The sequence below is a fragment of the Chiroxiphia lanceolata genome, chromosome 12 (assembly GCF_009829145.1).
Source record: "Chiroxiphia lanceolata isolate bChiLan1 chromosome 12, bChiLan1.pri, whole genome shotgun sequence".
In the NCBI taxonomy this organism is placed as follows: domain Eukaryota; kingdom Metazoa; phylum Chordata; class Aves; order Passeriformes; family Pipridae; genus Chiroxiphia; species Chiroxiphia lanceolata.
Window position 1 is genome coordinate 41,242 of NC_045648.1, and position 12,794 is coordinate 54,035.

Sequence of the window (12,794 nt, forward strand, 5' to 3'; positions counted from 1 at the left end):
TAAAGTATTAATTGCACCTTTCCAATCTGTTAGTCCTACTGCTACAAAATGCCTCTCCTAAAAAAAGATTCTTGAATACCTACATGAAGCTACTACCATCATTATCAATTTAAAGTTAGGCCTTCCTTGAGAAGAGATGACAACAAAAATGTAACATCAGGTATTGTCAGGCAGCTAGTCTCTCAATTCATGCTATTTTCAAACTTCTAAAGGAAACTTGCTCCATTACCAAGGACTGGAAAAAAGTAACATCAGTCATCTCAGCTACCAACGTTTTTATTCTCCCCCAATACAGCATTATTGAGTGTTGTGACAAGTTACACAAACGTGTTCTATGTTTCAACAGTATTACAGGTAAATTTCAACCAGAACTGGAGTTTAGACACAGCAAAAACTTAACATTTGATCACAGGGCACACATTTTCCTCTTACACTTGTGAAACTGTCAACTGTGGCAAACCCTAAGACAATGGAAACGATGTGGAAAAGAAAGAAAACGTCATTCTTTTCCTCTCATACTGATTACAGATAAGCTTGAGGAGGCAGAACTAGCAATCCGTTTCTCTGGAATTTGTTGCAAGAATATCCAGTATAATAAACAAAAATAGTAGAGTAGACAAAAAAAATGGACAAAGCCTCTAAGGAACAGTGCTCATAACATGACAGGACTAGCACGCAGTATGTCCCAGCACAAAAAGAAAACAGCACAGCATAGAAAACACAGAAGGCCTTAACAGTTGGAAAAAAGTGATCTTTACCAACCTACAAAGAAAGCTCACTTCTTGGTCATTACTAAGTAGCAGTAATTTCCAGGAAAAACTAATTATCTGCAGGGCCAGAAATAAAATTTTTAACCTTCCATTATACTAAAATGGCTTTTCCTTTTTCACACAGACCTACCCAGCAACATTTTTCAACTCTAAGATGACACTGCAGCCCAACCATCTGCATCTGCACCCTGTGGTCCCTTTCACGGTGCTGGCCTCAAAGACACGTCCTTTCCGTACTTCTAGCAATTAAGAACTCTAAGAAGATAAAGTATGTAACCCCGACACATCATGCTGAAGGACAGCCAGTACCACTAGTATCAGGGTCTGGTACCAATGTTGTTAGTTGAAGATCAGTTGTCCACAGGACCACATCACATTCTGCTTACTGCACACCTCACCAATTTCATTAGCAGGAAAGCTGCAAACAGAACCTTCGCATAAACTTCTGAGCCCCTAGTTTGAGAGCACTGGCCACAAAGTTCTTGATCATCACACAGGATCGTTTGTCTTCTCTTTGTAAGCATATCAGTGCCACAACACTTCTTGGTTGCTTCTAGCGTCGCCCTATCAACTACATTTCAGAAGGTGGTGATTGTTGTCTGCTTCTTCAAGAAGGGTGAATATGCTGTTTCCTTCTGATTGAGGTCTAGAAGTGGGCAGGAGGAGCATAAAGCTTGATTCTCTTTCCAGGTTCATATGACTTGTTAGCCTCCAGTCTCTGTAACACTGTCTGTATACTGCACCAGTGTATTTTAATTAGAAAAACAAGCCTGCCTAAACCTGTGCTCTACTTACACAGACTGTGTTACATATTTTCTTCTCATAAGCATGAAAGAGGCAGGCTATTTGCCAAAAATCATGTTCTTCAAACAAATCTTCAAGATGTGACTTCCATGTACATACTCACACTGTGGGTACAATTTGAAACACAGTAATCTTTTTGCACTTCCAAAATGCCTGGAGCATCAAGAAAATCAACACTAGATACCTTTATGGTCTAACTCTGTCAAATATCATAATGCTGATGCAAAAGTTTTGTCCATAAGAAAATAAATGGAAAATTTACTCTTCATCTGCCAAAGTCGACACATAAAACTGCAGCAGTAAAGACCCAAAAATATTTACATGCTTCAGTTTTTGGCAGTTAATTAGCTAGTTTCACAATTCCAGGACAACTTCATTTTGAAAAACAAGGACCTATAACATAATGAACCTGTCCCTGTGTTGAAAAGGACTTTTATTTAGGTGGAAAGTAATTGTTTCACAGGATTTCTGACATACAGTAAATGATATAATCTTTCTCAAGTAATAAGTTGTGATAATATCTTCTTCATGTGGCTGCTGCAACTGGAAAATTTGTCAAGAATCTGGCCGATGGCAGAAAACAGGCAAGAAGAGGTCAGAACTCTCCGTCAAATGGAGTTTCAGCAATCACAGAATAACCACCAGTCAGAAGTTGGAAACCAGCCAGTGAGCAATGCTAACCTGCCATTCAATTCATATTACAAAAATGACAAATTATGTCACGTGAAGACTTTCAGAATACCTAGCATTCCACTCAGAACAACAATACGTCCAGAAAGAAAACTGTGTCCCTTTCCCTAACTCCCCACCAGGTTTGTTCACCCTCAGGGTCAGTATTTGCATAATACATCAATGTCTTTACTGCATATTGCTAGTACCCTGCACTGACACACACAGCATTTCAAATATTATCTTTTGCCTGAGAACTCATCCTACAGAAACAAAGCTCACAAAAGGAGACTAAGGGACACCAGCACATTCCAGACAGCAGGTGTCCAATCTAAAGGAAGGCATCAAAAATACTTATTTAGAATTCCACTCTTCCAAGATCATATTCAAATCCTGGGGAGGAGCCGAGGGGGGGGGAGGGAGAGGAGCACAGGAAGGCTTTCACAGTGGTGTAACAATCAACATCCTGGGAAATATGATCACCACCAAGAGATATCATGTTCAAGATCAGTCACTTACAGTCTTCCAAAGCAGATAAACCTGAAATCACACCTGTAAACGCACAGGGCTTTGCTGATATCAGTATAACATATTAAGTGAGGTACCTCCTAAACTATCAAAATTACACCAGTAATTACCATAAAACTGTCAGGACTGTAATTTGAAATATTCTATTGAGCAAGATCTGTTTCCTAAAACACATTCTGACTGTTCACTGGTTTATAATTCTCTAGTTCTCTATGAAAAGCAGCATTCTTAGTTTCAATATCAACTCAAAATTTAAATCTTTGTCACCTTCCCCAGAATAGAAATGCTCTTGCCTTCAACTAGGTCTAAAGCCAGTATCTATTGAACCTGTAATGTGGTAGATAAGCACGAAATGCAGTTACACCCTTGTATCAACAGCACAGCAAAATATGACAGACCATGCAGAAGGGGGGAGCTGATTCTATTTGACATAAAAACTGGAAAAAAAACCCCCAGGTTTCACTCAATCTTATACTCAAAAGCACCAGAAAGCATTTGGTGCCCAAGAAGTCTGTCCTGCAATCGGTCAAGCAGGAAAAAGATGTTCATGCTGTCCATCTAGCAGTGGGCCATTACACCTGGCCCAACAACAAGCATCAGGAGGTCCAGGACCTGTTGCCCTGACATGGAAGGCGAGAGATACCAGTCAGCAAGTTCTCCTCACATCTCCTGGGCACTTCCTCAGTCAGAAACCACATGCAGAACTTGCAGGTTACAGACAGGCCTTTTCATACCCCTTGGTAGCAAACAGTGATGATTATCTCTGCCTCGTACCACGTCCGTGACTTACCAGTATTTGTTCACTGTGCTGAACACAAACAAGTTGGGGTCTGGATGACCAGCTGCTAATCCAGGCATTTTTTAAAGACAGGTCATTCCACCTGTTGCCTGTGATGCCTTCATATCCAGACATTTCTGTTCACATTCATTTAGCCCTTCTACTGCAATTCCCCACACATTTGCCAAGGAAAAGATGCACGGCCATTGCAGCATCATAGCAAAGGGAAAAGTGGCCAGAGGGAAAGGGCAGTACCTTCTTTCCCCCCCCCCCCAACAGGGTCTGCATAAGCCATCAGAAAGAATGTACAAAGCTATGGCTTAAAGGTTTTTTCACCGCTCAGTATTGACAACATCACAGGTATTTTTTAGACAAATCACAGTACTCATTTTATTGAAAGAAGAGGAATCTCATGCTCCAGCAGATCGTTCATATGTAGACGCTACCTCAAACTTCTTTAGTTCAGTTACAATTGCAGACTTAGCAGACATTCTCATAGAGCATGAAAAGAGAAAACTTGGGAGACAGCCTCAGTTCTTCATCCGGTTCACCTGAGCAAGGACGTTAGACACATGCGGAAAAATCCCCAACAAAAACTTCTCTTTAGAATAACTTATTCTATCAACTCTGAACAAATCAAGGAATCACCTCAGAAGATTAAAGATCTCTCAGAGAGGTAATAACAACCAAGTAAAATAAATTTATCCCATCAGGAGTGTTCTCTTCTAGAAAAGTAGGTGGCTATTTAAATGTCTTTCAGTAAGGTTTGTACAGGAAGAGTCACAATCTCTCAAATGGAGAGCTAAGAAAACAAGCACTGCCCACAGCTAAAAGGTCCCAGAACATTCTCATTATGCACACAGTTCAAAGATACTAAAAAGCAAAGAATTAATGAGTAACACAGGCCAGATTTTTTCCAGTGATTGACGTACTCTCCCTGGTAACAATCAGCTGAACCAAAGACCCTATTAATACTCTAGCATTTAAATCTTTACCCTCAGCCCCCCTTCTTAAAAGTAAGTATGAGGTTCCTCTTTCCTCCCTTGCAAACACTGCCAACAACCTGTAAAAACTGCCTTAGCTGCTCTTGCTGATGAGGATACTACAGCATTTGCCATGTTTGCCAAAAAGATTTGTCATTTGTCCTAGAGAGCTTTCAGATGAGTACTAAGCCAACAGTCATGAGGACCTTAATTATCATATACTCAAAACCATCTTTCAAGCTAATTGCCATCATCACTTTCCATTAGAAACTAAATAGGCCTAAATGCCTGGAAGTTACAGAATCAATGAAGTAACTTAATTTCTTGTAAATAAGGGTTATTAAGGAGCACTCCATAGTACCAATACTCAAGAACTGTTAATGACAACTCTTTGCTTTGGTTATTTGGGGCTGCTCTCTTCTTATATTACATACAATATTCCTTCAGAAACCACCCTCCAAACAGAAAATCCCTGGTCTCCAAACTGAATTCCATACAGTTGTTTCTTTCCTCCTTGCCTGCCTTTCATTACTATTTCCAGTGAGTCATTAAAAAAGTATCTAAAGTAAAGCAAAGTGAAGCAAAGATCGTGGTATTCCACCACTGTCCTCTCCCTACCTCTCTCCACCCACTTCTCAGAAAAATACAGTTCTGAATGTGCATTCCAAGACACTTCCAGTCCAGACAGCCACTCCCTGCCAACTGCATGAGGTCATCAATGAAACAGTACAAGATCTGTAGAGAAATATCTCCTCAAGTGCAAACAGGAGCCGATAAAAGCACCAGATAAAGTGGTGAGAGTTAAACAGAAGGTACTTCAACTTATAACTACTGATAATAAAATATTATCTATGAATATTCATGGCTATTCAATCCAATAGGGGACTTGCATTGTATCTGACAAAAGCAGAAAACAAACAAAAAGAAATCCACCGCAAAACCACACACATGCAAAAAAACCAATAACCAACCCAAAAACCATTACCTGACCCAACTTACAAGTGGAAACACGAAGAAATAAAGAAAAAAGTCTTGATTAATCTGGAATAAAAAGAGGAACTCTGTTATGCCAAACAAGAATAAGTTCTGCTATGTCAATTAGTGACCTTCTGACCCACTCACCTGATCTAGAGGGGTAACTTTTGGTGGGAATTATATAAGTCATATTCAGTCAATTGCCAGTTTCTGGAATTCTGTGACTTGGATTATACATGAAGATACCAGGACTCCTCACGCACAAATACATTTACAAATACAAACATTTATGAAGGAGCTCATTTGCCTCTTGACTCTGCAACCGCAGAAATCCAGTCGCACTTCAATACTACAAATGGTTCAAAAATTTTTTAAAAAGTCCTCATTCTAAAGTTAGAAAATAAAAAAAAAATAATTCTGAAAGGAGTCATAAGTTTAAATTAAATATCAGGAAACCAAACAGATATAATTCAGAATACTCAGACTGTCTCCCTTCTAAATGTGAAGACCTCATCAACAAGAGGAACACCTTCTTTGGCTTTACATTACAGGTTACTGACAAAATTACTGCAGATGTTTTCTAAACATAACTAATTCCATCTTTAGATCTTTTTCAGCATGTAATGCTAACCAGCAAATATTAAAGAGAGGATCATTGTGATCTGATAGATTAAATATAGACACAAGCCGTCCTGCAAAAAGCAAAATAGCTTTCACATATCACAACTACAGAATGTCTCATATCTAGTCTGTGAACACCTCAAGATCCACCACATTATCTTTTTCTGTTATTTATAAAATTCTAGTAATTTCCTATGCTTCTGAGGTAATACAATTAATTGTTAATAAATCGCTGAAAGACACAAAACTGCAGCTGGACTGAACACACTCTGGACATTCAAATATGAATGCAAATGGAAATACCTTTAAAAGCTAAAAGAAATCCCATCCCAACGAGTCAGGTTTTCCTAAACTGGGGGCGGCGGGGAAGGAATGGGAAAAAAGAATGAGCTCAGAAATATCCAAAACAATCCCCACCTTTCTTTTTCTTTGAGGGACTCCTGAGTTACATTACAACTCTTGCTGCCTTGAGATTTACAATAAAACAAAGCAGCAATAAAACCACAGCAGTGGTTCACACCACCAGGACGGACTGTGGCACTCTGGGCTATGTGCCACAGATTGCTCTACCACCTCATCCTCAGAATCCTCTGAGAGGTAGTGCCCTACAGCTTCAAGACCCATAGGAAACCTGTCTGTGTTTAATTTGCACAATAATTTAAGCAGGATTTAAATAAGATATTTTGCACATGATATACTTACCTGAGGTACACTGAGAACCATACAAAAGTAAGTGAGAAAGCCTAATCCTGCTTTTCTCAAACTACCTTTCTAATACCTAGTGCTCTATCACAGCCCTGTTCTTAACCAAGGCTCATAAGACACATATTTTAACTGAACTACCTCAGTTTTTCCAAGTTCAGGTTAATAAGAGAAAAGAATCAGTGTAATTTATCCCCTTTTTGAAAAATCTGATTTGTAATGAAGAAGCCTCTTGAGACTAATCCTGTGTAAAAGAGCAACTATCACATTTCCTTCACAAAAAGATTTAAGCTGCACTATTTTAAGCATCTTCAAACAAGAGCTCCCACAGCAACTGATATCTACACCTTTACAGACCCTGATGAACCAGCTTTACAAGATTACTCACAGAATAAGCTTTGCAGAGCACTAACTCTAGATGTGTTTAATCTGTCTAGAAAGAGGTGTCCTCTGTAATTCTTTATCATTCTTCTGGGCACCCTACACCTCTGAAAATAAGAAACCTCTTGAAGCAAATATCGGATGACTATGCCAAATTCTGAGAGACAGTGATATCCAGTCAAACACTTTCAAACTAAATGTGGGAAACCTAAAAAGATGAAGACTAGATTTTTTTTTCTTTAAACATTAGTTTTCTTGTAGGAAATCTAGCTCCCCGGTAAACAATTTAGGTTTATTTTTTGCTTCAAGACGGACAAGTCATCCCAGTCAAAAAAAAAAAAGTGCTCCCTACCTTAAGAGAAAGCATGGATGAGGGTGAAGGGAAAGTAATTTACAGAAAAGCATCAATAGGAAAGGTCCTTCAGACTCTACTACACAAGCACAAAGTATTAATTTCTTTCCATGATTTCATCAGTTTACACTAAGCCATCTTCCAATCTGTCAGAAAAAAGGGGATTACCACAAGAACATAGACAGTACACCTCAATCCTGAACTGATTAGATCCACATTATAGAACAATCATCATCCTTTCCTTACTAAATAGGGTATATTTTCTACAAGAAAACCCCAAAATGAGAAAAAAACCCGTAGGGACAGATTCCATCCTGACGCATTCTAGAAGAAACACACTGCTCAGGCAAGTTAAACAGCTACTGGAAGCAGCACAATCTGGGCACTAAAATGTTTACGCTATACTAGGACGTAATCCAGAATGAAAATATTTCCTACTATCACAGTGGAAACACATGGTACCATCACCCACAAAGTCAGATGAGGAAACAAGAGAGCCAACAATACTCTCCTTGCACTTGGAGAACTAAAATATTCCACTGTGAAAGACAAAGCTTGAAAAAGCCTTTGCCAGATTGCTAAGCGCTAATTTCATCATGAAAACGCCACAATACCCCAACAAGTACCCCACACAGGAAAAGAGGCTATCACACAACACTGATGAAGAATATTATAGTGCACCACCCTGACTTCTTGATAAGAACTACAAAATAAGGTCTCTCGAGTTGCTTCTATTCCAGAAAAATATACCCTTACCCTTCTGCGAGCATGAGCTGCCATGTCACAACAGAACAGAGTATACTCTTAATAGTTTTATCTGCACTGCCACAGCTTTTCTATTGGACTACTGTGATTTGGAGACAAAAAAAAAAAAAGCAAACCAATCCAAACAAACAAATAAACAAAAATAGAACACAAACCATAAAACTTGAAGTATTAAACAACACTTATTAATAAAGCCATTTTATTCAAGAATGAGGCATCTAGTTGACACACAGTACAGGAATCCCTCTATTCACAATCTTCATTTTAGCTCCAAATTTCATTTCAATGTCTTTCACAATCTTGAGCAACTTAATTGCACTCTGCCTCCCTTTCTCCAACTAGCAAGAATAATTCCTGTTTCACAAGACTGTTGCACATTAACTGAAGTCAAAAACTGCTAATTAACAAGAGAACAACAGTGACAGTGAAAAAAAAAAACAAGAAAGCAGGGTGGAATACCACTAAATAAGATCAAGTTATTCCTCTGCTAATGCTTCTGATGTATGCTCCCTAGCCGACAGGTACTCCAAACAACTTCAAGAAATACTCGAAGTTACTGCACATTTGTTGTTACATCAGACAGCTCAGAAATCCAAACTTTTCTAAATTTTTCATTTCAGTATGAAATTAGGTGCTGTTGCTGTGTTAGGTATTTTTGCCTGAATTTTTTTGCAAATCTGGGCAAGGAATTGAACAGAGAATCAGCACCTCCTCGAGCATTTACTCTGAGGCCAAGGACAGGAAGAGTCCACAAGTGAGTGATCTCCTCCTTGAAGAGGCTCCTTCAAGCTTGGACAGTGACCACAGTGCAACTCCTCTCTCCCGGTTTGCCCAGGACTTGCTCCTGATGATTTTGGATTCAAAGGGAAGAAGTTATTTTGAAATAGTCAGATCTTTCTCACTACTTCAAACTTCATCCAAGTCCATACAGATGGAAAATTATTATCTGCTAGTAACTAAGCAGTCTCTCTGAATTTGTACTAGTGACAATTGTTACAAAGCACTTAAAAGACTACAGCGTACACTGAGTGTTCCCTGCCCTTTCAAAAATATACTATACATTCTTGGCAAGGCAACATAAACTATTAAAATCTTGGAATGAGATCCTTCTTTACACTCTGCTAGAAGTGAGCTTGTAAAAACTCAGCACTTCCTCCTCATTAAAATCGCTACAGTTGAACACGTCTGTCTTGCTGAGGAAGAACTACACAGATTTATATGAAATTCACCATCCAGCCAGTCAAAGTTTTCTAGCTCTTAATTCATATCATCTTTTGAAGGACAAAGGCAGACTGAAGTGTTTAGTGAGCCATAACAAAACATACTGTTGGCTATTTCAAACATGCGTTTATGTATGTCTCATTCTATCTCCATGTACAGCACATATGATTTAATGGTAGCAGAAGATTTTTAAAAATACCAACAGTAAGACTTCAAGTACTCATTTTTAATATCAGTTCTTTTTCCTTTAACAGCAGATATACAGCATCTACTGTGTTCTGATCATACTTTTGATTAAGTCTCTGAATAAAGATACACAGCATGCTTATATGCTTATTAAACATGGAGATGACACGAAAGCTACACACATGCTGGAAGACAGGAATAAGATCGAAGTTCTTTCAATATTTTAAACAAACATCAGGAAAGATCCAACTCAGCAGGATCAAGTGAAGGGTAACACACTCAGGAAAACATGATAGAGCATATAAACACAAGATGAGGAACAAATTTCACCAGCATGACTACAACAAAAAGGTGGCAACTCAGCAAAACTGTATTACATCTTAATATCATGAAAACACAAATGCCACGCAACAGTGTACAATACTAGCAAATCTACTGGGGTACACAAAATAATCCCTGCACTCTTTAAAAGTATGCATGCTAAGACCCTGTAGGAAAAGTTTTCTGGTTTGGAAGTGGACTTCCAGAAAGACACAGAGTGCATGGAGAGAAGTCAGAGCAATCCAGGGAAAAGTACTACAGACTTAAAAAAGACACAGAGAAATACACAAGAATTGAGTTGTCAGTCTAAGAGAAGATAAGTGCAAGGGAAATACACAAAGGGAAATGTTACAATTTAGTTTTAAAGAGGTTGCAGTTAAGAGGAAGGGAATAAGTGTTTTTGATGTCCAGTGCTAAGCAAGGAGATGATACTGCACTAAGATACAAGTTAGACAACGGGGAGAACCCATCCAGTGCTAGGAAAACTGGAGCAATAGAGCAACAGAGTTCTTGTCACAAAGTCTTCAGGAACATGTTAGATAAACGCATTAGGGGTTAGGGGTTTTTTGAGGGGGGTAGGAGGGTTCTCTGTTTTGGTCGGTTGGGTTTTTATAGTGAAACTATATAACCAGTAAGAAACAGAGACAAGAGGTAAGATGCATCCAAATTATTCCCTTTACCAAATGTCACAACTTCTTTTAAAGCACCAGCAGTTTCAAAACCACTTATTCTTACCTCTTTGCTTCCTCCAGATGACAGAGGTATTCATAGGCTACATTCTGGCGTCGTCTTTCATCCATTTCCTCTGCTGTTAATCTCTCATTATCCAAGACAGCTGCAAATAGATAAAACATATTTCTCAGGTGGTTGAAGACTGAATATAATTGAACGGGTATATAAAAAAATCAGATCCAACCTCTCCCACAGAAACTCATCCATTTTTTTCCCTAATTCAGAAGAATTAAGAATTTGATGATCTGTTCTTTACTAGCATCAGAAGAAACCCTGTTTCCTTATCCTCCTCACATAAATTTGTCATCTTCCTTCTTTCTGACTTCACAATTTGACTGCTTCCACCTTCCAATTTATTAGAAACGATCCTTCATTCTCTTATTTTCTTCTAGCTTTGCCTTTGTCTTCCTCAAAGGCACATCAGTGACCACATGTCCCATCTGTCCTCTGATTTTGACAGCAAAAGACTAAGGAAGGACAAAAATATACATTCACATTATATAATCCCTTCCGTATCTTCATAGTCCACCTCTAAAAGAAGACGGAAATGCTACTCATAGTCCTCATCTGGAAGGGAATCCTTCAGATCCACTGCCGCTTCGACGCGGTATCGTAGCACCGGTGAGCCCTCATCTCGGACGGCAAGAGCCAGAGCCTCCCTCTCCACAGCAAGCCTATGACAAGGTGGTGGAGGTGTCGGATAGCAGCGGTGTTTCGCCCGGCAACTCGGGTGTGGTCGCCGAAATCGGCGGGAAGGCAGAAGGCAGGGCCGCCCCCTCCCCGCCCGCGGCGGACATCTTGGGCGAGGCTCGGGGCCCGCCCGCGGCAGACGACGGCGGGACAGCCGTAGGACGCCCCTGCGCTGTCCACCCACCGCCTTCTCCCAGAGTTCATCTCTAGCGTCCGGGAGGGCCGTCGAACTTGGACGGGCTCCCGCGCCACAAGGCGCCCACCCCCGGGGCCCGCGAGGAGAGCCGGTGGGGCGCATCGCGCCCGCGGGACAGCCCCGGAGCCCGGGCCCCGCGGCTCCCCCCGTGCCTGCGGCGTCCCAGCCTCCCCTCCCAGCGTGGGACCCTGGAAGGTGCGGGCAACGTGGGCTGGGCGTCGCTTGGCGGCCACGCGGATTCCCGGACCCCGGGCGCCCCGGTACTCACAGCCATAGTGGGGCCGGGACACGGCCAGCCCGTCCACCTCCTCCGCCGCCATGGTGCTGCGCTGGGCCGAGGCTGGCGCGAGCTGGGCGCGGCTGTTCCTCTTCCTGCCGCACCGGGTGTGGCGGGGGAGGAGCTGCCGCTCCGCGCTCTCTCCGTCTTCCCGACCCGGTCGCGCCCTGGCCGCCTCCGTCACCTTCGTCCGCTGCTGGAGCAAAGCGACGATTTGCCTTGCCCTGCCGGTCGGCCCCGACGGACCCCGGCCTGGCCACCCTGTCTCTCCCCGGAGTCTCTCTCACAGGGCCACCGCCCTGGCCCTGAGCCTTCCCGTCAGCCCCATTCGTAACACCCAGCTAAGCTCTGACCTAAACTCCGCGTAACACAGCCCATGTCAACCTAGCCCACGACCCACATCTTACCCTGTCAGCCTTTCCAGCCTCCTTACACACAGCTCGGCCGTGCCAGCCCCACTGCGTGCAGTGCAGCCAGATCAGCTCGGCGTCGACGGTCTGTCTGCCTTCCACACGCTGCTGATACAGGCTTTTCTAGGCGCTCTGCTCCTGCCAGGCTCCCCAGCTGCATCACCCTTCTCGGCAGTAAAATCTGACCTTATCTGCTTTGTAATGCCGACTTGTTGCCCCTGTATCTGTTCTCATGCAGGCTACCTAAAAAGACACTTGGGGAACCAATAAAGTAATTTAAGTCCTGAGCAGTCCACAACACTTAGCTGGAAGCGAGTGGGGATGAGCCAGATTTACAGATTGTAAAGCAAAGATGCAATAAGACATCTATGACCAATTCTGCAATACTGGCCACATACCAAACACCCTGCACCAAATCCCTAATTTTCACCTC

At 41.6% G+C, this 12,794-nt stretch overlaps 1 protein-coding gene across 1 annotated transcript in view; it reads right to left on the reverse strand.

Annotated features, from left to right (window-relative positions):
* Positions 1 to 12,052, reverse strand: part of IQGAP1 (IQ motif containing GTPase activating protein 1) — a 53,291-nt gene extending 41,239 nt beyond the window's left edge. Inside the window, exons 1-2 of the mRNA XM_032699693.1 lie at positions 11,943 to 12,052; positions 10,792 to 10,891 (exon numbers count right to left, since the gene is read on the reverse strand). Of these exons, the coding sequence (XP_032555584.1) occupies positions 10,792 to 10,891; positions 11,943 to 11,994 (152 nt within the window). The 5' untranslated portion in view covers positions 11,995 to 12,052. The remainder of the gene's footprint in view (positions 1 to 10,791; positions 10,892 to 11,942) is intronic.
* Positions 12,053 to 12,794: the final 742 nt, after the last annotated feature.